Source organism: Pangasianodon hypophthalmus, chromosome 4, assembly GCF_027358585.1.
Source record: "Pangasianodon hypophthalmus isolate fPanHyp1 chromosome 4, fPanHyp1.pri, whole genome shotgun sequence".
In the NCBI taxonomy this organism is placed as follows: Eukaryota; Metazoa; Chordata; class Actinopteri; order Siluriformes; family Pangasiidae; genus Pangasianodon; species Pangasianodon hypophthalmus.
Genome location: NC_069713.1, coordinates 12425445 through 12451343, shown reverse-complemented (window position 1 = coordinate 12451343; position 25899 = coordinate 12425445). Strand labels below are relative to the sequence as shown.

General features: G+C 38.9%; 1 protein-coding gene across 7 annotated transcripts in view; it reads left to right on the top strand.

Annotated features, from left to right (window-relative positions):
- Window positions 1-25899, top strand: part of si:dkey-172j4.3 (diacylglycerol kinase delta) — an 85068-nt gene that overhangs the window by 36618 nt on the left and 22551 nt on the right. For 4 of the 7 annotated variants that reach the window (XM_053233300.1, XM_053233299.1, XM_053233301.1 and 1 more), the window contains exons 3-9: window positions 19613-19723; window positions 19801-19881; window positions 23864-23968; window positions 24213-24345; window positions 24512-24618; window positions 24751-24876; window positions 25305-25407. In XM_053233300.1, the coding sequence (XP_053089275.1) occupies window positions 19613-19723; window positions 19801-19881; window positions 23864-23968; window positions 24213-24345; window positions 24512-24618; window positions 24751-24876; window positions 25305-25407 (766 nt within the window). Of the gene's footprint in view, window positions 1-11599; window positions 11864-19612; window positions 19724-19784; window positions 19882-23863; window positions 23969-24212; window positions 24346-24511; window positions 24619-24750; window positions 24877-25304; window positions 25408-25899 lie in introns of those variants that run through there. The other 3 variants (XM_034303299.2, XM_034303298.2, XM_034303301.2) reach the window with 2 other exon arrangements.

Genomic DNA, 25899 nt, shown 5'->3' with positions numbered 1-25899 from the left:
TATTTTCACTTGCTAAGATGACATTTGCAGTGTTTATATTATTTATATAATTTTATTGGAGCAATATAGAGCTAATCTAATCAGAAAAGGCCATATAATTGCTATAATTATACACTTGTAGCTCACCATATATTTATGTTTTACACCTAATACAAGCTAATATGAGTATTTTACTTGTAAGCTCAACAGGTTTCCCCTTCAGGTGCTTCTGCTTTTAATAAAAATACACTTATGTGAGTGGAAAATGACTACTCTCATTAGGATCTGAGAGTGACTAGTTAATAAGTTCAACAAAGATTTAGGTGTAGTTTCTATTCTGTATCATTTTGCTTGGTCTGTGGCAACAACAGTGATCAACAGTAAAACATTAACTCAAAAACCTTATATACTGTATAAGGTTGAGGTTCATGCTAAAGGACCCAGTAGTGGCTCTCCAGCAAAGTCAAAAGTCAAAGTCAAAGTCAACTTTATTGTCAATTCTGCTATATGTACAGGACACACAGAGGATTAACATTTCGTTTCCCTCAGACCCATGGTGTGAGAAACCAACATAACAAGACAAGTAATTAAAAAAAGTAAAATAAAATACAATAAAATACAATAAAATAAAATAAAATACAGTATGTACACTATAGACATTCACGGCACATGTGAGTGTGTAGATATTTACATTTTAGTGCAAAACAAGAGCGAGCAGTCCTGAGACTTGAAATCACAACCATCTGGTCACCTTAACCGCCACACTACCATGGCCATTGAGTTGCGATCTGGAATTGGAAAGAGTTAGCTGACCATAGAGCCAGCCTTGATTATTAATGGGCTGTGTGGGTCGAGGGCAAGGAAAGAATCCATCATGCTGTAAAAAGTGGCGTTACACAGAGCCAGAGAGAGACGAGGGAGGAATTTGATCATCTTTCAGGAGAGACGACGCTCTAAAGGCACAATAATCAGATGCGTCGTTATCATCATCATCATCGTTAGCTGAATCCTGTTGCCATCTGAGACGCACACACACACACACACACACACACACACACACACATATACACACACAAACGTACAGGGTATATGAGCCAAGCCCAAGCTGTATTGAAGCCAGAAAAGATTGAATAGAGAGGGCTTGAGTAATTGAATTGGAGCAGGTTATATGAGCCTCCATGTCTACAGGTTACACTCAGGAAAATGAAGCCACAATGGGTCTCGCTTCACAGAGTCGAAAGCAGAGAAGTGATGTAATGGGCTCTTTCTCTCTCTCTCTCTCTCTCTCTCTCTCTCACACACACACACACACACACACACACGCACCTGTGTCTGTTTCTTTATCCAAAGGATGTCACAACAAAGTTTACTACCTTACTACCTTTCAGATTTCCATAATATTTACATGTACAAAGGTGAATTGACGTTGAGTCAATTGACGTTTAGTCACCTACTATATTATCGAAGTGCAAGTTTCCTGAATCTTTTGGTTAAGTAATTGTTTGTTAGGTCTGATCAAAGGCCATTCACACTTTAAAAAGGTATGTGTCAACTTTGTAATTACATATACAAAGAAAACAAGCTTTGCATGTAATTAATTTCTAACATTCCCTTACTGGAGTCATGCTTTTACTTTAGATGAATCACATAGTGCACCGAGCAGGTTCTACTGTATCAGCTTGTCATACTCTATGTAGTGAACATATAGGAAGCCATTTGGTTTTCACCTTAACTGTATGCTAAGCCATATATATATATATATTTTTTTTTTTACACGGATCCCAGATAGAGTAAGAAAATGCAAACCAAGCTGAATAACAGTACCCAAAAATGACTGTTAAAAATGTTTCACTTTTTGTAAATAGTGATAAGAATGCATAGTGTACTGCTATAGGTAAATCTCCATTATCTCTGTGGCTGGATTCATTAATATTTAACTGCAATCTGAATCTACTAAATATTTTAGTGATTAAAGTTCAATGCAGGTTGTAAAGGAATTTGGCATTTCAGGTGTTTCCCTAGTGAAATCTTTATTTCTTAATTTCACTGATGGAGCAAACTAAAAGTGAGAGAGGGAAGTGATGAACAAGATAAACCATATATAAATGCATGAGAAGGAGAGAGGCAGGAATGGAAAAAGAAACCACAATATGGGTGTGTATGTGTGTGCATTTGTGTGTGCAGTGTATGAAGGATATAGATAGATAGATGGGTGTGAGAGTAATAGCAAGTGAGACATGATGGTATGATATGTGTGTGAGTGAGACATAAGAAAGAGTAAAGCATGTGTGTATGGGCATTTATGTGTGCGTGTGTGTGTGTGTGTGTGTGTGTGTGTGTGTGTGTGTGTCTTTAAGTGGCCGTGTGATCAATGGTCTGCCATGTCCCGAGTCTCTGTAATGAGGCAGTGGAAGGGCGAGTGGGTGGCGTGGGTTGTCTCAGGAGCTTCTGATTGATCACATGGGTCACACATTGTGCATGTGTGTGTGTTGAGGTTGAGGCACTGCCTGGTCATTTGAGAACAGTTTCTGACTGAGCTCACTGCAAACAGCACATGGTAAATCATTACAGCTTAGTGGGCTTAGAGCCGGCACTTCAGCTCAGGGAGCTTCATTTCTGTAATGGTGTGTAACATCCACTGTGTTTATTAGCTACACTATCCTTGTATATACACACATTTATAGGTTTACAGACTGTAGCCTCTCGGTCGCTAAGCACCATTTATCACCTCCATCTCCGGTGTCAATCAGTGGAAAGGGAGCAGCACTGAGAATATATTATTTGGGAGGTGTACGTTCTCAGCACAGCATTGACACTGACATGCTAGTGTGTGTAGAGGTGCTAGTAATGTAGTAGTTTTAAACACCCTAAACGAAAGTGCTAAGCTGAGAAATAAGTCAAATAACCAACAAGCAGAGGGACGAGAAACCGATACTGATGAAGGATGGGAGGACAATTAGCACACACTGCGTCAGAGGGAAAATTTGCAGTACACCTACAACATGGATTCATCAAGTAGGTGTTTCTAATAAAGTGCAATGGTAGAGCAATGCAGCCGTTGCTGTAATTTCATTAAATAATGTTTTTGTCCACTTAATGAAATTAGTTCACACTCACACACATAAATACACACACGCATAGTTACACTGTATCCTCTCATTTAGCTGTGTGTGTGTGTGTGTGTGTAGCTCATGAGTGGATCTACTGAAGCATCACCAATCTGATAAGTATATGTATAGGGAAGCAGTATGTGTGTGTGGGTGTGTACACACACACTCTGTCAGACTTAGCAGCTGTTTCAACTAATGGGACTTATCTTTTATGACTGCAGAGACACACACACACACACACACACACACTGCGCTATCAGTGCTATCATACTGTGCTATCAGTCAGTATTTTAAAATCATTTGAGATGGAATTTTTCATTGTCTTAAACACATTTGGATAAAACCTTATGTTTGAAATTTCTTTCTCAAGACAAATATAAGTTAAGTCTTTATTTGTCACATATACATTATAGCACAGTGAAATTCTTTTCTTCACATATTTCAGCGTGTTAGGAAGCTAGGGTCAGAGCGCAGGGACAGCCACAATGCAGCGCTCCTGGAGCAGAGAGGGTTAAGGGCCTTGCTCAAGGGCCCAACAGTGGCAGCTTAGCAGTGCTGGGGCTTGAACCCCTGACCTTCTGATCAGTAACCCAGAGCCTTAACCGTTGACCTTACACATGTATAAATTTATTTTTGAAACAAAATTTGGAAGTAGTTTACTTTTTTTCCCCAAACAGCAATCTCAAAATCTCAAAGTGCACATATTCAGTGAGATGTACTGTACAATGATGTACTAAAATTGTCAAAAAGTAAAGCCTGCACTTCCTAGCGAAAGGGGTGAAGGACACTGGACACTGAGGTTTGAAATTTTCTAAATGTCTGAAGTTTTCTGAATGTTTGATACACTGTGAGGAATGCCACGTCACTTCAGAGTTAGAAGCAAAAAGTTTAGGAGCTTACATTTTAAAGTCAGCTACTGTTCCTGTGGAAGCTATTAAAGATAACACACCATTTAAAGATAACACACCATAATGTTTAGGGCTTTGCTCCTGGTCTTATTTCTGTGCTGACAACACGAGTGACAGTAGGTTCTGACTCTGTGTCTGTGCACGGTTGTGTGCATGGCAGTCAGTGACAGTGCCTGTCCTATTGTTCTGGGTGGCCTTCTTTACAAGAGACAGGTGTTTGGAGTGTGTGCACATGTGTATGTGTTCATGCAAATTCAGAGGTGTCAACATGTATGCTTTAACTGTAGCATTTACGATTTTGACCCCTTGCTACAACGATTTCTGCTTTTTCAGATAAACATTAGTCAAGCCAAACATGAATAAAATTCGCATTTGCTTCTAGTTGTCGTTACTTTTGCTTTGCACTGAGTTTTTATGATCAACTTTGACCTCTGAATTCATTAATCTCTGTGCTGTGAGCCAGTAGAAACCATGTGGGCCATGCTGTGATCTCTCTGGATGGTAGAAAAATAAATAAAATTAAGAATAGCAGTCACACCAGACTCTCTGTTTTCTTATTGTTCCTTGTTGCACGTCTAAGAAAACATTGCTGTCTTGACACCAATACACGCGAGGGTTTTTGTGGTAAAATACTGTTGTTGTTTTTTCCTCTTTACCTGCTAGTATTGTTCTGGTTAGCACTGTGGCACCTCTGCAAAGCCAAGAGTCAATTTCACAGACCAGTCCTATGGCTCAGGGTGTCTGATATTTCCTGATATCTACTACTTACACAACTGTAGTTCCTATTTGCATTTAGTTCTCATTCAACACTGTTTAGTGCAAAAACATGAAGGAAACCATCATAACTGCCTTTGCATCTTTTCTCATGTTTTCATATATTCAAATCTACTTTAAACAGTATACTTTTAACAGTATTCTACCATATCTTATTTCAAAAGATCTGAAGAGGCCACTCCCATAAGCGAGAACTGTAGATGTCGCTACACGCCCATAAGAAGCAAATGGGAAGTGACACCAGTAACTTGCTTATGTGAGCCAGGAATCTCTTCTATTTGAATAATTACTCTGACTGTGCACCGTCATCTCCACCGCTCCTCTACTCCTGCTGTTCTGACTCCATCACTGACTCCACACCTGACAACACAGTCATGTGATTTATAACTCAGCTCACTGTCGCTATCAGCTGCTGCTGTTATTGTACACTCAAACAGTACAGCTCATGCTATTAATAACTCAGTCTATTACTAAAGCCATTTATTAGTAACTAACTTGTGCTATTGCTTGGAGAAGATGCTCATTTTTCACTAATTGCAAATTTGTAATTATATTTACAATTCATATGCCTTGTGCATTTATTTATTTATTTATTTAGTTAGTTAGTTAGTTAGTTAGTTGCTTATCCTTGTGTCCTTTTCATCTTTACTTTTGTATTGTTCAGTAATTTTATTTATTGATTTATTTTTCATTCAGATTTGCCTCTCATTCATATTGATTTAATTATAAAGTGTCATGTGCATTGTATAGTGTTCTTGCTAGTAAAGCTCAGCAATAGATAAAGAGTCTGTCTGTATGCCTGTCTGCCTGTCTGTCTATCTGTCTGTCTGTCTGTCTGTCTGTCAGTCTATCATACTGTATATCTGTCTATTTCTCTATCTCTCTTATGACCTTTCTGTTCTCTTTTTCAGTGTCTTCAAGTCCATACAGTTCGTATTAACATAATGAAGATGTTAGACCTACTTAAAGTGTGTGTGTATGTGTGTGTGTGTGTGTGTGTGTGTGTGTCTGTGTCTGTGTCTGTGTCTGTGTGTGTGGATGCTCCATTTGCACTTCAGTGGTGGGCAAAGCTTTAAAAGGGCAACAAGATCAGTGGGTGGAATGTCATCCTCCCTCCTTCCATCCTCTCTATTCTCAACCTTCATTGCTCTTGTCTCCTTCCCTCCATCCATCTTTATGCTTCAAAGGAGCACCACATGTTAGAAAATAAGCCCTGGGGTCTCTCTCTCTTTCTCTCTCTCTCTGTCTCCTTCTCTCTGTTAGGGATTAGGACAAATCAGAGGCAGATTTATGAGGCATGCTGGAAGCAATCAGTAGCAGAGCACAATGAGACTAGAAACTGTCTGCTGTACGAGCATTATCACCGTGACCCACATCTGTGTGTGTGTGTCTGTCTGTCGGTCTGTCTGAATGTCTGTCTGTGTGTATGTGCGTACTTACTTAGTTATTTGGGTGTCTATTTTAATAGAAAAAAAAAATCCCAGTATATTAGCATTCGCAAGTCTTTCTGGTAATAAATAGGTCAATTTCAGTTCTGAGGAGCAATCATATTTACAGCCATGATTCCTGTATTATAAACTGTCACAGGCGCACAGAAGCATAACATCTCATCCTTATTGTGTCTCTTCAGGATGCACCACAGAAAGACAAATGTATTCAGTTAAAGAAGGGAGAGGGGGTTTGTTCAGGTAACAGTTCATGTTTACGCATCAGGCATGTTATCTACCATTACACTAGCATTCATGCGTTCTAGCCTAAGGATGGTGATGTATTTAAAAGAAGCACCACCGAATATGTGGTTGTCTGTATGTAAAAAGAACCTGGTGTATGCTTTTCTACGACCCTCGCAGAATGATGACGCAGAATGCCTTTTGAGAGGGCTGAGAACTGAAAGACAGCGCAGTGTTGCCAGGTTTAGGCATGGACTACTTTTAAACAGTTGCCATATGAAAATCCATATTTTTAATACTGCCTCATTAAAATGTATTGATTGACATTACCTTGGAATATTCCAGTGTATTTCCCAATAGAAGTGTATAGGGTGTAGAAGGGGATTGTTTGAGTATTGGGCTTATGTTGAACTGCTTGCCATTGGTGAAAGAGGCACAAATGTGTCAGGGTGGGATGTCAGTTATGATAAATGTTGGAGAAGGTGATGGTATATTTGAATTTTCGTCCAAATGATGGTCCTGGAAATCAGACTGCCAGTACGCATGGTGACGCAAGCAACAGTGTGATATTTATACCAGTCATGGACAGGGGCAGGTCTCAGAACAAAAAGACGTAGTGGTTAGGAGTTCTGTTCAGAAGCCTGCCCACACCACAACATACAACTTGAAACCACCACACCTTTCTCCTTCAAAAGACACCTTTTTGCGCTGAAATATTTTTTTCTTTTGAAATGTACCACCAGTTTAAATGAAAACTGAAGGGAGATGCTTGTTTTTGTATTATTTTTTGTGTTTTTTTTTTTTTTTTAAATTTTGAGTTAAAACAGTTAGCTTCATCTAATTTTCTCAGATTATACCTTTAAGTTCAGACATCACACAAATGGGGCTAAAAAAAGATGAAAATAATGATATATCACAGACATTACCATTTGATGGTTCCAGAGCCATTTGATTGTACCTTTTACATCTTTATGCATTATTTTTTGCCTTTTACTTATCCATAGCTTACTCTTATGACTTTCTGTGTCCACAGCAGTTTTTAGCTCTTTAGAATCTAGAACGTTTTTTTTGCTGGTGTTTATTAGTCAGTACTATAATGTGATGGTTTCAGCTATAAACTGAGTGACCTGAGCCAAATCATCTGAATGGCCCTCAGGCTTCACACTGCAGCTGGTGAGAACAGGACGATGATGATGATGATGCTCCGGGTTTCCACACATCCTGGAAAACCTGGAAATTTGTAGACTTTATAGCAACTTGTTTTCAGTTTTCTAGCACTTGTCAGCTATGTTGTGTCCATCTTCATAAATAATTAAACACCAGGACATGAACAGAGCCAAATAACTGATGATCCCACCGTGAGAGTCTATGAATTAAAGAAATGAAATAAGCTAGGTTGTATATAAAAAAGAATCCAAAACTTTGATGTTCAGCTCCATTTCTAATTTTATTGCCTAGCAAAATGCTGGTTTGGTCTAAATTTGGTTCTGATAGATTGAGAACAGATGGAGTATGGACTATTATCTGACACATTAAAGCTCGAATAAGAATCCTGGTGTTAGTAATAAGCCAGCTCAAGATGCCACACTGTGTTATGAGACTGTTGATGTATATAGACTGTGTGTGTGTGTGTGTGTGTGTGTATTCAGGCGCAGGATTCTGTAGAAAGAGATTAACCTGCTAAGCCCCATATGGTTCTGGGTGCTGCCATGCTGCCAAAGCTCTGAGCACAGATATTTTATGCCCACTCAGGAAGTGACACGCCGCCTCTTTACTGGCGGGCAGTGTGTGCTGAGTGTTTGAAACAGACCGTGGGGGTTTGTGTTGTGTGTGTGTTAATGTGAGTGCTGGCAGCTTCATCTTTGCCAGTGCCCAGTCAGGGGGAACTTGGCCTGTTGCTATGACAACCCTGCAAGCCATCAGGCTGTCATGGACCTCTGCGTCGTGTCATCTGTGACTGAGCGAGTGTGTGTGCGTATGTATTAGTGTATATGTGTACCACCACTATACTAATGTAGGCCTGCTTGTTGTTTGATGTTTGACCCTTTCTTTGCATGTGTGTTGTATGTGTGTTGTGTGTGTATGGATGTGCAGTAGAGCTCATCCAGAAGAGGCAGTTACAAATGACTGCAGCATTCTCCGACTCTCGTTGCCAACTGCTCCTGCTGCCCCCTAGTGGCTCAGAGAGATGTTAATGCTTTACTGACCCACGCCAGCAGAGATGTTTTACCTTAGAGGTTCTGCTGGTTTCTGGAGTGGTATCAGATTAATGTTAATATTAATGCAGCTAAACATATCAGTGTATATGTGCAGTCGACTGGATGAATGAAACAGAAATAGGTGGATGAAAATTCCACCTCCAATAATTCTGTCCTTAAGTGAGAGGCATAGCCTCAGTGACAACTGCCCCCATTGAAAGAAGCCTTGGCACTTCAGTTATGACCTCTGACAAATCCATTACTTCTTTGCAGTTAATGCAGACTTAATAAATAATGTTAATTTTTATCCTCATTCTAGTGTTGTAGGTATTTTGTAGGTACCAAACACCTTAAAGTGAAACCAGTGCAGTAATATCATATTGTTCATTTTTCATCCAAATGCAAGGTTGTCCAATACATAATTAAATGTCCCACCTCTTAATGTGGTCTTATTGTAAACTAAAGTGGGAACATCAGTGATGGACTTGTTATTCACTAGTATGAGGAATGACATTGCACAACAGTGGAGTGTATTCATAAAAAATGAAATGAACAGAAACAAATAACTGATGACACCACAACGAGAGTCTCTGAATAAAAATCCTGCCAATCGAACTATGACCTTAAGTTTCTGAGACATCCATTACTCCTGTTCAATTTAATACAGACCTAATAAAGCATATCTAGCTCATGCTGATTTAAAGTATTGTTGTAGTTTTATAGCTATTTTGACCAAATGTCTTAATTTATGAGGAACTACAGTGTAGAGCATCTAGGAAGCAGTGATGTCATTATGTCAATGTTCATTTCGCAGCAAATTGCAAGTGCAGTGTTGTTTTATATAGTGAATTTCTTTTCCTGCTATTTGTTTGCCCCAAGAATCTCACTTACCGGCTGGACAGACAAACAACGCAAGTAATAATGAGTGAGTGCTGAGGGAAGAAATCTGTTGCAGGGAAGAAACAGGCTTATAAAGAGAAACAGAAACAGAGAAGGCTGAAGAAAGAAATAGAGACAGAAATGTGCAGAAATATTTATTATGCATGTTTTGCATATTTCTGTTTCCTGATTTGTCTAGAGCTCAGTGCATTCCCCTCAGTCATTCTGTGTGTGTGTGTGTGTGTGTGTGTGTTGTGTTGTGTACTCAGAGGGATGTGCTGTCTCAGTCCTGTCATTAGTTTCAGTCGTAGGCTGACAGGAGCAGACAAGACCAAGCAGACAGCCGCTGCAGCACATCAGACTATGCCTGTGTGTGTGTGTGTGTGTGTGTTTGTGTGTCTGAACAAGTCTGTGCGCGCGTGTGTGTGTGTGTCCTTGTGCTTACTCAGCCCTTTGTTCTTTCCTGTTATGTCCCTCCAGTTGCTTAAACATATCAGTCAAATCTGTTATCCAAGGCTAAACACACACCCCACTCTGTAGACTACACACGTCTGTCAAAAGCCTGGAAATTCTTCACAGAAAATATTTAAATGACAAAGCTTGTGATTAACAGACGTATCTTTAGTGGATAAATGTCAGATTGTGTGTAAATCACAGGTATTGCAAAGCAGTAGGGTGAAGAGAGGTGTAAAGTTTATTATGTGTGAAAAGGCTTTTATACATTGGAGTGAGCAGCTGTTTAGAAATTGTGGTTTTAGGACTTTATGTGCTAACTTAGCAAAGTGTGTTAATATTCCGAGTTTAAAGGCTTTACTGCATCATATATCTTTAGCAGGAAATGATCAAGATATTTTAATGTCAGTGTGACTCTAAGTCTTATCAATGATAACTGAAAACTAATGACAGATCAGATAATAATACTCAAATTAGTGATACTGCAAGTGGAACAGTGTGAAAAAATCACCAGATAATAACCGCAACATTACACTCTTTCTTGTGTAATGGGAGCTACATAAACCCTGACATTAAGTGAAATAAAGATTAAAATATCAAGTTCGATAAAACTTTTTGAAACATAGAGGAAACGTAGAGGAAGCTAATATATTTAAATTTAATAAAGAACAGAAAGCATTTAACTGAGTTAATACACAAGTTGATTACATTCATATACTCACCGTTTAAGTGGAATATTAATAAAAATGTCATAAGCACCATTGCATCATTGTGCTCAGTGCTGCTTAATGCTAGCTAACTAACTTAATAAACATGTGTAATTTTTATTTTAATGTATAACTCATGAGGAATTGCAGTTTTCAGATGTTGGTACAATCTTCTTTTCTTTTGCTCTGTATATCTGTTCTAGTTTATATATTCTAGATATATATATATATATATATATATATATATATATATATATATATATATATATATATATATATATATATATATATATATACACACACAAAACAGGCCTAGAATAGTACAGAAATATGAGATTTCAGATACATGGATAGTTTGAACAGTGTAAAAGGCTATCCTCTTTTTTAAGTCTTGTACATTTAATGCACCACAGCCGAACTTTTTTTTATGATGATAAATCATAAGCATCATCACCATTATCATCACCTATAATATTAATGGTGAAACTATTTTACTTTCCCTTACAACACATTTTTTTCAGTCATTACGTTCACTTTCTTGCTTGTCAGCTTCTTGCTTGATGTAATACAGTCTCAGATACGAGCTTTTCAAATTCCAGTTCCCAAAATTTTGTGCTCAGGAAAGGACTTATTATACCTTGCATTTCCTTTGTTAATCTGATATAATTGCATTTTCATGCCTGTGGTCTGCTCCTGTCTGGGTTTTTATTGACAGCAAGCGAGAGCCAATAGCAGTCCTTCTCCTCCTAATATGTTTCTCTTACAAGCCTTGCAAAACCGGTTTACCTGCGTTTATTTATAGTCTTTCCGTTTTCACGCCCATGTCTGTGTGTGTGTGTGTGTGTGTGTGTGTGTGGTGCAACTCAGAGGGCGGTCCCAGGTAACAGGACAATCCTTAACTTTACCTACTTACCTGGAAGTGGAGTTTATTCTTCTTAAAAGGGTGTGTGTTCAGTAGAGGAAGTCAGTTTGAACGTTTGCTTGTGTAAGTGTGTGGGTGCTGGCTAGAACATGGCCATGGCCAGGCTGTGTCCGGGTGGTGTGTGTTGCCTGCCGCTCCCTTTCGCATGTATTAGAGGGGTTCAGGGAGACCAGGGACACCTCAGTGAGGAGGATTTTTTGGAGCGCTGCTCTGGCAACACTGTTCACTCTGCCACTGAGAGAGATACTGACGAGAACACACAGGTTAGAGCTGCATGCTGGTGGAAATACTTTCATCCACTTTTATTGGTCCTGCTCTTTAGAGAATGTGTTTGTGTGTGTAGTCCTCTAGAGCTAAGAAGTTGAGAAAGTCTTGTGTGTGTTTGTGTTTGTCTTTGAGCTGTTCTCTAAAGCTGAAGAGCACAATGATGTTTGATAGTGAAGGATCTCATTTATATACACTATTCTTTCTCCTATCTCCTGTTCTTGTGTGTGTAATATTTACAGTAGCTTCTGGGTGAGTTATTTGACTTGGATGTGTGTGTATGTTTAAGTATGCGCGTGATTAAGTCAGTGAGTGTGTTTAGTGTTTATCGAAGTTGGCAGGTCTCTTTCTCAGCTCAGATCTGATTACAGTAGCATTAATGAAAAGCCCATGGGACCGAGAGCAGTGTGCTCACACACACACATACACACACACAAACTATCCTTGTAAGGACCAGTCACTCTCTTTGTGGATACATATTGGTCCCCATCAAGACATAAAAGCATGCTCCCACACACACACACACACACACACAAATATTTGAGTGCTTTGTAGATCATAAACTCATAAAAAGAGTTGCTACTGAGTTCAGTGATTCAGTGCATCTACCTGACAGTGACAAGTGAACAGCTATAGACCTGATAAAGAGTACTGCACCTTCCCTGATTTCAGAGCACAACAGCTATTTAGTGCAGTAACTGCTTTATCCTGGTCAGAGTCTCAGTGGATCTGTAGTCCAACCCGCAAGCACTGGTCACATTCACATCCGCAAAGTGGACTGTTGTTCTGATTTTGTGATTTTGCAATGTAGAACTTCTTCTGCTTTAAGGTCATTTCTCCTTTAAAACACCTTTATGAGACAACAGAGAAGTAACATCCTATAACAATGTTCTGTTGAATGAACAGCCTTCAAATGCAAATGTCTTGTTTTTGTAACATAAACCAGGAAGATGTACATTTATTCATTTTTCAGAAATTTTGATCCAAGATGACTTATAACTAAATCAGAATCTAGTCCATGCATGAATAGTCGATGGTAAGGGGCTACTTCCTGCTCAAAGGCCTGCTCAAGGGCACTTCCCTGACTGCCTTGTAGACTTGGGACAACCTCTGAGCTACCACTGCCCTTACTGATATATTAAACCCTGACTGCACTATATACTGCAGCACTGTTGGATTCTGGTTGGTCAGGAGTCGTTGTTTAATTGTCTATAACAGGAACTCTGATAGTAGTGCAGCTGCAAATGACAGGTTTACATTAATAGACTTGTTCTATACATTATCATTTTTACTTTAGCAGCTTACACTGGGACTCAGTGGACAGTCCATACAAACAGAATAATCATCTGGAATTAATCCAGAATGTAAATAACTCTTGTATAACTCTTGTATAACTCTTGTCCTCCCATTCCAAGCCTCAAGTACCCTTTTCCACTGACCCTTTTAGTGTTGGAGCCAGTGCAGGTTCAAGCAGCTCTTTTTAAGACCTGGTTAAATATGATGTAGGCATTTTCTTGCATATACTGTAAATGTAATAATAACCACAGAAGATGTCGTGGTAGCATTAGCAGTGTAGCTTTTATTTAGTTGCTTGCAGTTTCCAGCAAGCTGGTTGGTCTACTACACTGTCTACTACACTGCACATATTTTTGTATATGTGTAGTGTAGTACACATTTTTTTTTAATGAAAAACTGATTTTAGGAGCTGAGAACAGCTATTTTGACATGAAAAAAGGTGGAACAGCAATTATGTCCTACTTTGAGCATGCTCATAACTCAAGATTTCCTGACTCGTTGGTGGACTCATCTTCCCTCTACACTCCAGTGTCTCTGTTTTTTTCCGCCAAGATGTAAACATGTCCCTCTTCCGACGATACCTAGGATAACCCATATCTTGTATTTCTTTTCACTAGCATTTATTGGTTTTGAATGTATTTTAATTTTAGATTTTAGATTTGTCCCTTTTTAGTTACTGTACTATGTCCTAGACTACACTAGCACTTATAAGAACCTGAATTATTTTGCAGTTTTTCATGTTATGATCTTTTCATGTTATACAGTTTGCACTTTTTCTATGTGGCTCTGGATACAAGCGAAATGACTAGACAAGAGTAAATAAGAGTGAATGTAGATAAGACTAAACGTACCTCCTCAAACATTATTAACATGAAACCCCTTAGGATGCGAATTGCAGTGAGGTGTGAACTGGAAAAGTCTCTCTGAATTCTTTAGCTGGATTTGTCGTACAAAGTTAACATACAGAAACCCCACAAAGAATTGAACAGATGGCTTTAAAAAGCAAAAAGCATGGCTCTAACAGCTCTGACTGCTGGATTAACAGGATTAGCATTGGAGTAGGATTAGCATTGATCATGTCTTGTGCCAGCTGCTGATCAGGTTCTTGGCCTAGCAGCTTTATTAACTGCTCCACTAGCCTGTAACCACACTCATACATTAATTGAAACAGTGTTAAAAAGCAGTACATGATGTTTTCCAGTGTATTGAGTTATCAGATATATGCAGCCATATACTGTATCACAGTTCAACTACTCGAAATAAAACATTCTGGCCTGCATGATAGCCATCCAGGAGAGCTGCTGATGGTTCGTTTAGCTTTTCAAATGCAGCACTTGGTTATGTAATGTTTAGCCTCTAGGGACACTATATGGATCCATTTAGAACCTGAAAGCATTTACGACTCCTCTCACCTGGGGGGCAGAGACACTCAGGTCAACCTCAGATGGGATGCTTTTTCTGGGTTTGTGCATTTGTGGTGCCTGTAATGGGTTGGCATCTTGTCCAGAGTATATTTTTATGCCAACCCTGGCCAGGATAAAAGTACCTACTGAAGATAGATGAGTGTGGAAGTCTCTCGCACAGACACAGTCTGTGCTGTTAGATGAATTTGCAGAAATGAATTAGGAATATTATGATGGTTGCAGATACTCTCACTCAGCAACTGGCTTGGAATTGAATCAGCATCAGCTCTTAGAATTTCACTTTTTAGAGAGAGGGTTAGTTTGGGCTGTAATGACCTCATTAGATTAATTACTAGCTGATGAAGACAGTGAAGTGTGGACACTTTGTCTAATGGCTGTAGCCTCAAATTCCAGGAGATATGATATCATTTGAATACATAGAACCACCATTGAGGAGTCAGTTCTCCTTCTTGAGGGATGTGAATAGCCTTATATGGCAGAGCTGAAAAATGAAATTGGATAAATAATCATGTGAATATAGTAAAAGGAACTCCTATTATACTCCTTATAACAGAATCACAGCAAGGCACATGCCTCATTGATCAAGCTGTCACCATTAGTCTTTGGTTAAAACATCAAATACACAGATGAAAAAAATGCAGCATGAAAGTCTTACAAAATGCCGCATCTCTTTTGTTGAGTCAACGTAATCTGGCATATCTCAGAAGGGACAGGATTTAAACTTTGCTATGCAATGCCACTGAGAGATCCACTTAGGATATGTGTTGTCGGTTTATTGTGACCGGTATAAGATTATCTAGCTGGCTAATATCACTTGCTACAGAGCATTGGTGCAGCTGTAAATGCTGGACAGGACTTTCAGCTGACAGACCAGATAACACTGTATTCAGTTCTTAAGTAAATTCTTCTCATTACCAAATGTCATTCCATAACACAACATGTTTAACACTAAGCTTAGCCCAAGTGTAATTCAGATTTATTTAGCAAGGGTGAGTGGAACTGACTATCCAGAGTTCCTAGAGTTCACCCAGGCACACAGACTAAAAACTTATTTTCAAGACATGTGAAGGGAACCCACAGAGATTGCATTTGCATATGGCCAAGAAATGTGTGTGATGTTCCTGTTAGCCAGACTTGGTGTAGCTCCATGTCCAGGCACATTAACATGAGCTCTGTGTCTCTTCACATTAGCATGAGCTCAGTGTCTAACAGCATCAGGGGAAATGTAACTCATGGCACAGTCACTGGTCTCATTGAAATGCACCATGGATAGATTCTTAAACAGCATACAGTTTAAATGCACTTTAGGGCACTGTTTTTGTTGGTTTCCTGCATTTGGATCGAATCAAGTTCTCACTGCAATCAAATCATACTAGGGTGATCAATCTCTCACAGGCAAACTTGGACCAGTTTGGAGTTAAATGCATCCAAGGGTTCAGTTCAAACAGACTACATGCTGCATATGTGTTGTGGCCTGGGAAAAACCTTTACATTTTCTTTACATAGTTCTGAAAATGAATAGCACAATAAAGCATTTAAAGATTCCACTGCAACAAGAGGATCGCAGACAGCCAACATCTGATTACAGTGTGAATTGATTGTTATGCAAAAAACTCCCAACTATCTTTTGTCTTTTTGCCAGAATTTAGCTGCAGCGACATCCAGCAAGTTTTCCCAGACCACCACACACAAAAGCACCTTTAATGAAATCAGAGAGAAAGTGAATATTAAAAGCACTTGAAGGGTATTCATTTTTGGGACATATTTGCAGAGCTGCCGTTTTGTAATAACGGGCAATCAGTAAATGGACTCAAGTGTGAAATTTCACTAAGCCTTATTCCCAGTGTGTAGTACTGCTGTGCTCAGGTCAATCAACTCGCTGCAGGTGCGAAAAGCACATAAAGTACACTTCATCAGATATTGCGTACCAAGGTCAAACACAAATCTTATCACACAATCCAGGTGATTAAAATAAAGCCATACAGAGCAGAGAAGTGCAAACATTTCAGCTTGGTACATTCCTGCACTGAAAAAAACAACAACTTACTTGCTATTTTTTAACAAGGTTCTGATCGCTATCATCCTCTGCACTTTAATCCACTTATTCAATGTGATTGTGAATAAGAATACAAAATGCAGTTTGGTCCTGGAACTGGAGCAAGGAAATGCTCTCCAGGATTTGGTTTAGTTTTGTTGTAGAATAGACTTGAAAATAGGAATATTTCTGCAATGTTTCAGGTATATTTTTACTACATCTTTATCAGTCTTTGATAGTTGGCTATGAAAAAGACTTCCAGTTTATATATAGACATATATTCTGGTGTATATAGACCAGTTCACACCTAAAATGCACTCATAGTTTTTGCTTTGTTGAAATGTAACTTGTGTGTTTAATGTGCTCTTTACCTGCAAGTTTGCCCCACCTTTTCCCTAGTCCACTGATTAAACAACTGACGACTGTGTTTGCAGACAACTCATTGGTGTTACCGTGGTAACTGTCAGATAAGAGTGATCGGCTGACATTGGGCTTTCAGAGAGCCATTTTAGATGATTAGTTTGTGGCGACTTGTGTAGGGAACCTTGATCGGGAGAGGTGTGACACTCTAAAGACCTTTTATAGCCATCCGCAACATTATAACAGTGAAAGGTGGTGGCATGCTGGGGTAGATTTATTGGTTTGCGTGAGGCTGCTGAGATCAACATCTTTCAACAGAAATTATGAGCGCTTAGTATAGTGTAATGTACACGATGGACAAATCCACCTAAAAGGAATTGAATCAGGTTTCTCTCTGGGGCACATTACGTGCTTCCAATGGTGTAGGTTTAGTCACCATTAAAAAAAAAAAAACTTACTAAGTATTACCAGTAATGATATTTTTGTTCCATAAGCATAAGCAGAGACATCTCAGTCAAGTTCATAAATTTTTGTATAAAAAAGTAGTGATACAGTGTTGTGAAGGAGCAAGGAAAACCTGTTAGCTAAGTTAGCTAGATAGCAGTTGAGTGGAGGTGAAAATACACAAACCTGAACAAGACAAAAAGGAAGTAGCATGTTAAACATTTAAGATTAATTATACATATGGTCACTATGGTTGTAGGTTTATTTAAGTCTTATAAGAAGCTAGCTGACTCTGTTTACCTGTCTGTTCAGACAGTACCCTTCCCACGCCTTTATGCTAGCTATGATTTAGCATTAAAGCACTATTTCATGGTGCTTCTCATTAGCAAATAAACTTGTTAATACTAAACACTCATTGTATTGTCCTCTGTTGTGTTACTTGTGAAACTAAGACTAAACTAGCTGGCTGTGCTAGCTGTTGCTAATAGCATTAGACTTGCATGATTAACACAGGCTGTTGATGGCTTGTGGTATCTAACGCTCTAAATGTATCACATTGCCAGTATTAAGCAGGCTTGTTATTCCCAAACATCTTCCTATTTTTATGTAAGCAAGGATGAAAAATACATGATGAAAACTAACTAGAGTTATAGATTTAAAAAATAGCTAAAAGTACATAATTTAAAAAAGATGTGTTCAGCAGATGTGTTTTCTCTGCTAATGGTTAGTCCTGGCTGCAGGAACATGGTTATTGTAATGGTTTGTTTCTTACCGCTTTATTGCCTTTGAGCTGATTTCCTGTGTGAGCTGTGCTTAGAGAGAATAATTATATCTTTCTATTTTTTTCCTCTGTCTTTTTTGTCTCTAGGTCTGTCATTTTCTCTTGCTTATTGGCTTCTCTATCTCTTTCACTCTTGTGACTCTGTCTTATGATAAAAGGTGGATAAAAAAGGTAAAAGCTAAAGCTTCACACTACTCTCGCTTGCTAGAGTAATTGCTCATAGCTGTGCACTAAGCATTTCAAGTCCTGCTAGCTCCGACTAACTGCAACGGTTTAACAATCTACTCACATGTTAACGGTGACAGCAGACGACGGTGATGTCTTCAACTTTTCTGTTATTCGACACACACACACACACACACACATACACACATGTAGAGACCAAATTACATTTTCAAATATGCGTCACTGAGATACTTTGTTACCCAGGACTTCACAAAGCAATAACACACAAATTGAACTAATGAACTTTGTTGGACATTGTGGGATTTTAAGATTCAGCACTGTGAAGGACATTGTAGATCAGAAGAGATATAGAGAACATAGAGAGGAGAATGAGAAGGAGGGGGAAATGTTTGAAAGAACAAAAATGAGGAAAATGAGGTGTGGGAATGAGGACACAGAGGGAGAGGGCAGAGAGGACAGAGGAGGAAGTGTAAAGATTAAATGGGTCTAGTGCGTCACTCTGAGTAGTCTGAGTCATCATCTGACATCATATAGGGTGTGTGTGTGTGTGTGTGTGTGTGTGTGCGGCACAGTTGATGCATTCTGTCTAACATACACTGTCAGTCAAAAGTTGAACACTCACAGGTGTCAGTCTTTCCTAAAAAATATTTTTTGAATACAGTAGAAAGCTGTTACTTTAGGTGTCTTGAAACTGAACTACCAGTGAGACAGGATTAAGTGTGTTGTGTTGTGGGGTACATTTTACAAGAGGCCATAGTCAAATTAGTTGAAAAGAGAGACATTGCTCCTCTAACAATGTGATATTGCAAAACAAAAGAGCTGTCTGCTAAGTCACAGATACACAATGTGACGGTTATAATTTTCCTTCAGGAATGCTAACTGAATAACTGCTGTATTGAAATGAAGTAGTGACATGCTTCATTAAGAATGCTGTTCCTTTTTGGAAACGTGAAAGTTTTTCACAGCCACAGGAATGTTGCTAAGTGACTTAGGACACGTTCTTCCACATAACATTTAACTACAATTGGGATAAATATGTCAAAATAAGCACAGGTCACATCATAGTGTCTGCACTAGAAATTGAATTTTCCATCTGTGCCGCTGTGGAATCTGAATAAGTTATGCCTTTAAGCCATGTTTTTTGGATATTCCTCACACAGATTCACATGCTATACCCACTTAGGTAAGTCTCTCATCATGAACTTTCTCTTTTGACCTGTAGAAGAGTGTGAAGGAGGGCATCCTGTTGAAGCAGACCAGCTCTTTTCAGAGATGGAAGAGGAGGTACTTCAAACTAAGAGGCAGGACTCTCTACTATGCCAAGGACTCAAAGGTAATAGCGGTAATAACTCTTATCTTAATGGAACAGTTTGTCTGACCTTGTTTAACAACCTGCTTCTTTTGTTGTAGTCCCTTATATTTGATGAGGTCGACCTTTCTGATGCCAGCGTGGCAGAAACAAGCACCAAGAACATAAACAACAGCTTTACAGTGAGTACACACAGCTTTACAGTGCAGACAGTACACCCAACTTTACAGTGAGTACACACAGCTTTACAGACAACACACAGCTATACACTGAGTACACACAGCTTCATAGACAGTGCACACAGCTATACAGTGAGTACATGCAGCTTTACAATGTACACACTTCATTACAGACAATATACCCAGCTTTACAGAGTACACACAGCTTTACAGCAAGTACACACAGCTTTACAGTGAGTGTACATCTTTACAGTGAATATACACAACTATGCAGTGGGTATACAGCTTTGCAGTGAATGTACACAGCTTTATAGTGAGTGTACACAACTGTGCAGTGAGTATATACAGCTTTACAGAGTACGTATAACTACAGTGAGTGTACACAACTTTACAGTGAGTATATACAGCTTTACAGAGTACGTATAGCTTTACAGTGAGTGTACACAACTTTACAGTGAGTATATACAGCTTTACAAAGTACGCATAGCTTTACAGTGAGTGTACACAACTTTACAGTGAGTACACACAGCTTTACAGACAACACACAGCTATACACTGAGTACACACAGCTTCATAGACAGTGCACACAGCTATACAGTGAGTACATGCAGCTTTACAATGTACACACTTCATTACAGACAATATACCCAGCTTTACAGAGTACACACAGCTTTACAGTGAGTGTACATCTTTACAGTGAATATACACAACTATGCAGTGGGTATACAGCTTTGCAGTGAATGTACACAGCTTTATAGTGAGTGTACACAACTGTGCAATGAGTATATACAGCTTTACAGAGTACGTATAACTTTACAGTGAGTGTACACAACTTTACAGTGAGTATATACAGCTGTACAGAGTACGTATAGCTTTACAGTGAGTGTACACAACTTTACAGTGAGTATATACAGCGTTACAGAGTACGCATAGCTTTACAGTGAGTGTACACAACTTTACAGTGAGTACACACAGCTTTACAGACAACACACAGCTATACACTGAGTACACACAGCTTCATGTATATACTCACTTTACAGTGAGTATATACAGCTTTACAGAGTACGTATAGAGTACGTATAGCTTTACACACAGCTTTACAGACAACACACAGCTATACACTGAGTACACACAGCTTCATGTATATACTCACTTTACAGTGAGTATATACAGCTTTACAGAGTACGTATAGCTTTACAGTGAGTGTACACAACTTTACAGCAAGTACACACAGCTTTACAGTGAGTGTACATCTTTACAGTGAATATACACAACTATGCAGTGGGTATACAGCTTTGCAGTGAATGTACACAGCTTTATAGTGAGTGTACACAACTGTGCAATGAGTATATACAGCTTTACAGAGTACGTATAACTTTACAGTGAGTGTACACAACTTTACAGTGAGTATATACAGCTGTACAGAGTACGTATAGCTTTACAGTGAGTGTACACAACTTTACAGTGAGTATATACAGCTTTACAGAGTACGCATAGCTTTACAGTGAGTGTACACAACTTTACAGTGAGTACACACAGCTTTACAGACAACACACAGCTATACACTGAGTACACACAGCTTCATGTATATACTCACTTTACAGTGAGTATATACAGCTTTACAGAGTACGTATAGAGTACGTATAGCTTTACACACAGCTTTACAGACAACACACAGCTATACACTGAGTACACACAGCTTCATGTATATACTCACTTTACAGTGAGTATATACAGCTTTACAGAGTACGTATAGAGTACGTATAGCTTTACACACAGCTTTACAGACAACACACAGCTATACACTGAGTACACACAGCTTCATGTATATACTCACTTTACAGTGAGTATATACAGCTTTACAGAGTACGTATAGCTTTACAGTGAGTGTACACAACTTTACAGCAAGTACACACAGCTTTACAGTGAGTGTACATCTTTACAGTGAATATACACAACTATGCAGTGGGTATACAGCTTTGCAGTGAATGTACACAGCTTTATAGTGAGTGTACACAACTGTGCAATGAGTATATACAGCTTTACAGAGTACGTATAACTTTACAGTGAGTGTACACAACTTTACAGTGAGTATATACAGCTGTACAGAGTACGTATAGCTTTACAGTGAGTGTACACAACTTTACAGTGAGTATATACAGCTTTACAGAGTACGCATAGCTTTACAGTGAGTGTACACAACTTTACAGTGAGTACACACAGCTTTACAGACAACACACAGCTATACACTGAGTACACACAGCTTCATGTATATACTCACTTTACAGTGAGTATATACAGCTTTACAGAGTACGTATAGAGTACGTATAGCTTTACACACAGCTTTACAGACAACACACAGCTATACACTGAGTACACACAGCTTCATGTATATACTCACTTTACAGTGAGTATATACAGCTTTACAGAGTACGTATAGCTTTACAGTGAGTATACACAACTTTACAGTGAGTATATACAGCTTTACAGAGTACGCATAGCTTTACAGTGAGTGTACACAACTGTGCAGTGAGTATATACAGCTTTACAGAGTACGTATAGCTTTACATTGAGTGTACACAACTTTACAGTGAGTTTATACAGCTTTACAGAGTACGCATAGCTTTACTGTGAGTGTACACAACTTTACAGTGAGTATATACAGCTTTACAGAGTACGCATAACATTACAGTGAGTGTACACAACTTTACAGTGAGTATATACAGCTTTACAGAGTACGTATAGCTTTACAGTGAGTGTACACAACTTTACAGTGAGTATATACAGTTTTACAGAGTACGCATAGCTTTACAGTGAGTGTACACAACTGTGCAGTGAGTATATACAGCTTTACAGAGTACGTATAGCTTTACATTGAGTGTACACAACTTTACAGTGAGTTTATACAGCTTTACAGAGTACGCATAGCTTTACTGTGAGTGTACACAACTTTACAGTGAGTATATACAGCTTTACAGAGTACGCATAACATTACAGTGAGTGTACACAACTTTACAGTGAGTATATACAGCTTTACAGAGTACGTATAGCTTTACAGTGAGTGTACACAACTTTACAGTGAGTATATACAGCTTTACAGAGTACGCATAGCTTTACAGTGAGTGTACACAACTGTGCAGTGAGTATATACAGCTTTACAGAGTACGTATAGCTTTACATTGAGTGTACACAACTTTACAGTGAGTTTATACAGCTTTACAGAGTACGCATAGCTTTACTGTGAGTGTACACAACTTTACAGTGAGTATATACAGCTTTACAGAGTACGCATAACATTACAGTGAGTGTACACAACTTTACAGTGAGTATATACAGCTTTACAGAGTACGTATAGCTTTACATTGAGTGTACACAATTTTACAGTGAGTATATACAGCTTTACAGAGTACGTATAGCTTTACAGTGAGTGTACACAACTTTACAGTGAGTATATACAGCTTTACAGAGTACGCATAGCTTTACTGTGAGTGTACACAACTGTGCAGTGAGTATATACAGCTTTACAGAGTACGCATAGCTTTACAGTGAGTGTCCACAATTGTGCAGTGAGTATATACAGCTTTACAGAGTACGCATAGCTTTACAGTGAGTGTCCACAATTGTGCAGTGAGTATATACAGCTTTACAGAGTATGCATAGCTTTACAGTGAGTGTACACAACTGTGCAGTGAGTATATACAGCTTTACAGAGTACACATAGCTTTACAGTGAGTGTCCACAACTGTGCAGTGAGTATATACAGTTTTACAGTGCAGTCAACTCTACTCACTCACTCGCTCACTCATGTTGTACTTATTCAGTCCCTCAGTCCCTCCCTTTAACTTACTTACAGGGTCATGCACTGGCTCACTTTCACTAACTCTCCCTGACTTGCTTTCACTTACTTTTTAAACTATTTGCTTTCGCTTCTTTTACAGCTCTTCACACACTCTCTCTCACTCCTTTCACCTTAACCTGTTTTCAGGTGATCACTCCTTTCCGTAAGCTGATGCTATGTGCAGAGAGCAGGAAGGAGATGGAGGATTGGATCAGTGCTCTGAAGTCTGTACAGAAATGGGAGACATATGAGGTCAGTGTTTGACCTTTGACCTTTAACCTTGTTAACAGGAAGTAGGTGGTGGACACTGCTTTCTTTTGGTGGTTTTGAAGTGTCAGAAGTGCAACATATGTATTTCAGAATCAGTGAATTTCTGTCACTTTTGCATGCACACTGACTTTGCTTACATACACACACATAGGTGCGATATGTTTTTATTACAGATGATGTTTACATGAGTGTATAGTGATGAAGTGTGTGTTGTGTGTGATCTCAGGCCAGTCAGTTTAATATGGAACACTTCTCCGGGATGCATAATTGGTATGCGTGCTCTCATGCTCGCCCTACATTCTGTAACGTCTGTCGGGAGGCACTGCCAGGAGTCACCTCTCACGGCCTGTCCTGTGAAGGTAAACATGCAAACAACAATTCAAACAACAGCACAAACAGCAACACAAAACAGCCACGCTCCTGCCACTATGTTCTCTTTATCTAGTTTATTGCTGCATCAGTGTTCCTTCTGTGTATCTTCCGTTCTATGTAATCTCTCACTATCTCATTCTTTGTGTGTTCCAGTGTGTAAGTTTAAAGCTCATAAACGCTGTGCTGTCCGATCCACTAACACCTGTAAGTGGACCACGCTGGCTTCTATAGGAAATGACATCATCGAGGATGAAGATGGGGTGAGTTTATATCTTTGAATAGATGTATCTTTTTGTTAGTGTAATTATGCATTTAGTGGTGAATAAGTGAGAACTGCTGTGTGTGTGTGTGTGTGTGTGTGTGTGTGTGTGTGTGTGTGTGTACGTGTCCAGGTGTCCATGCCTCACCAGTGGCTGGAGGGGAACCTGCCGGTCAGTGCTAAGTGTGTGGTGTGTGATCGGACATGCGGCAGTGTGCGCAGGCTGCAGGACTGGCGCTGTCTCTGGTGCAAAGCCATCGTAAGTGTTCTGGACTTTGACTTAACACACAGCATTAATGAAGACTGGAACTCATACACATATTACTAGGTGATATTAAAACATAATATTAATATTTTGCTAAATAATATAATAGTAATTCTCTTTAAATTGTGGATCTTCTGTATTTTTTGTAACAAATGCTTATTTTTTCTGCTACATAGTATATTTTTATATAAAATTATCATAAATATCAGTAGTATTTTTGACCTCATAGTTTCCCCCAGATTTTGAAATAGCACTTTGTTAGCAAGTCTAAAGTACTATTATTATATACAGTATCACATATATATCACACACACACACACTTGTATGTGTATGTGTATGTGTGTATATATATCTATATATATACACATGCGAGACTTAAATTTACGTCACAGTAATGTGATGTGTGTGTGTTTGGTGTGCAGGTACACAGTAGCTGTAAGGAGCAGTTGGGGAAGGTGTGTCCTCTGGGTCAGTGTAAAGTGTCCATCATTCCTCCCACAGCTCTCAACAGCATTGATTCAGATGGTAATGGTTGCCCGACAACTGCCTCAGCACCACATGTGTTTCTATACAGAATAGAAAACCTTGAACCTTAAATCGCAAACGAACCTTAAAACGAAATGTTTATTTTTAAATTTTTTGGGTAATTTAACATTTTCGTCTTTGTGTCCTTAGTAATACTACTTAGCAATGTCATGTCATATTGCCCTGTAAAAACTCTTTACATGCTGTAGTCTAACTTTTTTTTTATTTACAAAATATCTTCCCTTTAGTTCAGTGGTGATAAATAAAAGCATTACTGATGGAAATGGGGCCTCAAAAGTCCTTCTCATGTTGGCAGGCATGCATAAGTGACAGTGTAAATAACTGTTGAGGGAATTTAATTAAGCCATAAAAATCACGTTTTAGGTTTACATCAGTCCTTTGTAACAGTTCTAGCCTTCCCGATCCTGCATCCATTGTACTGGCCATCACACAATGTTGCATTAAAATGCATGAATTAAGGAAAAGTCCACT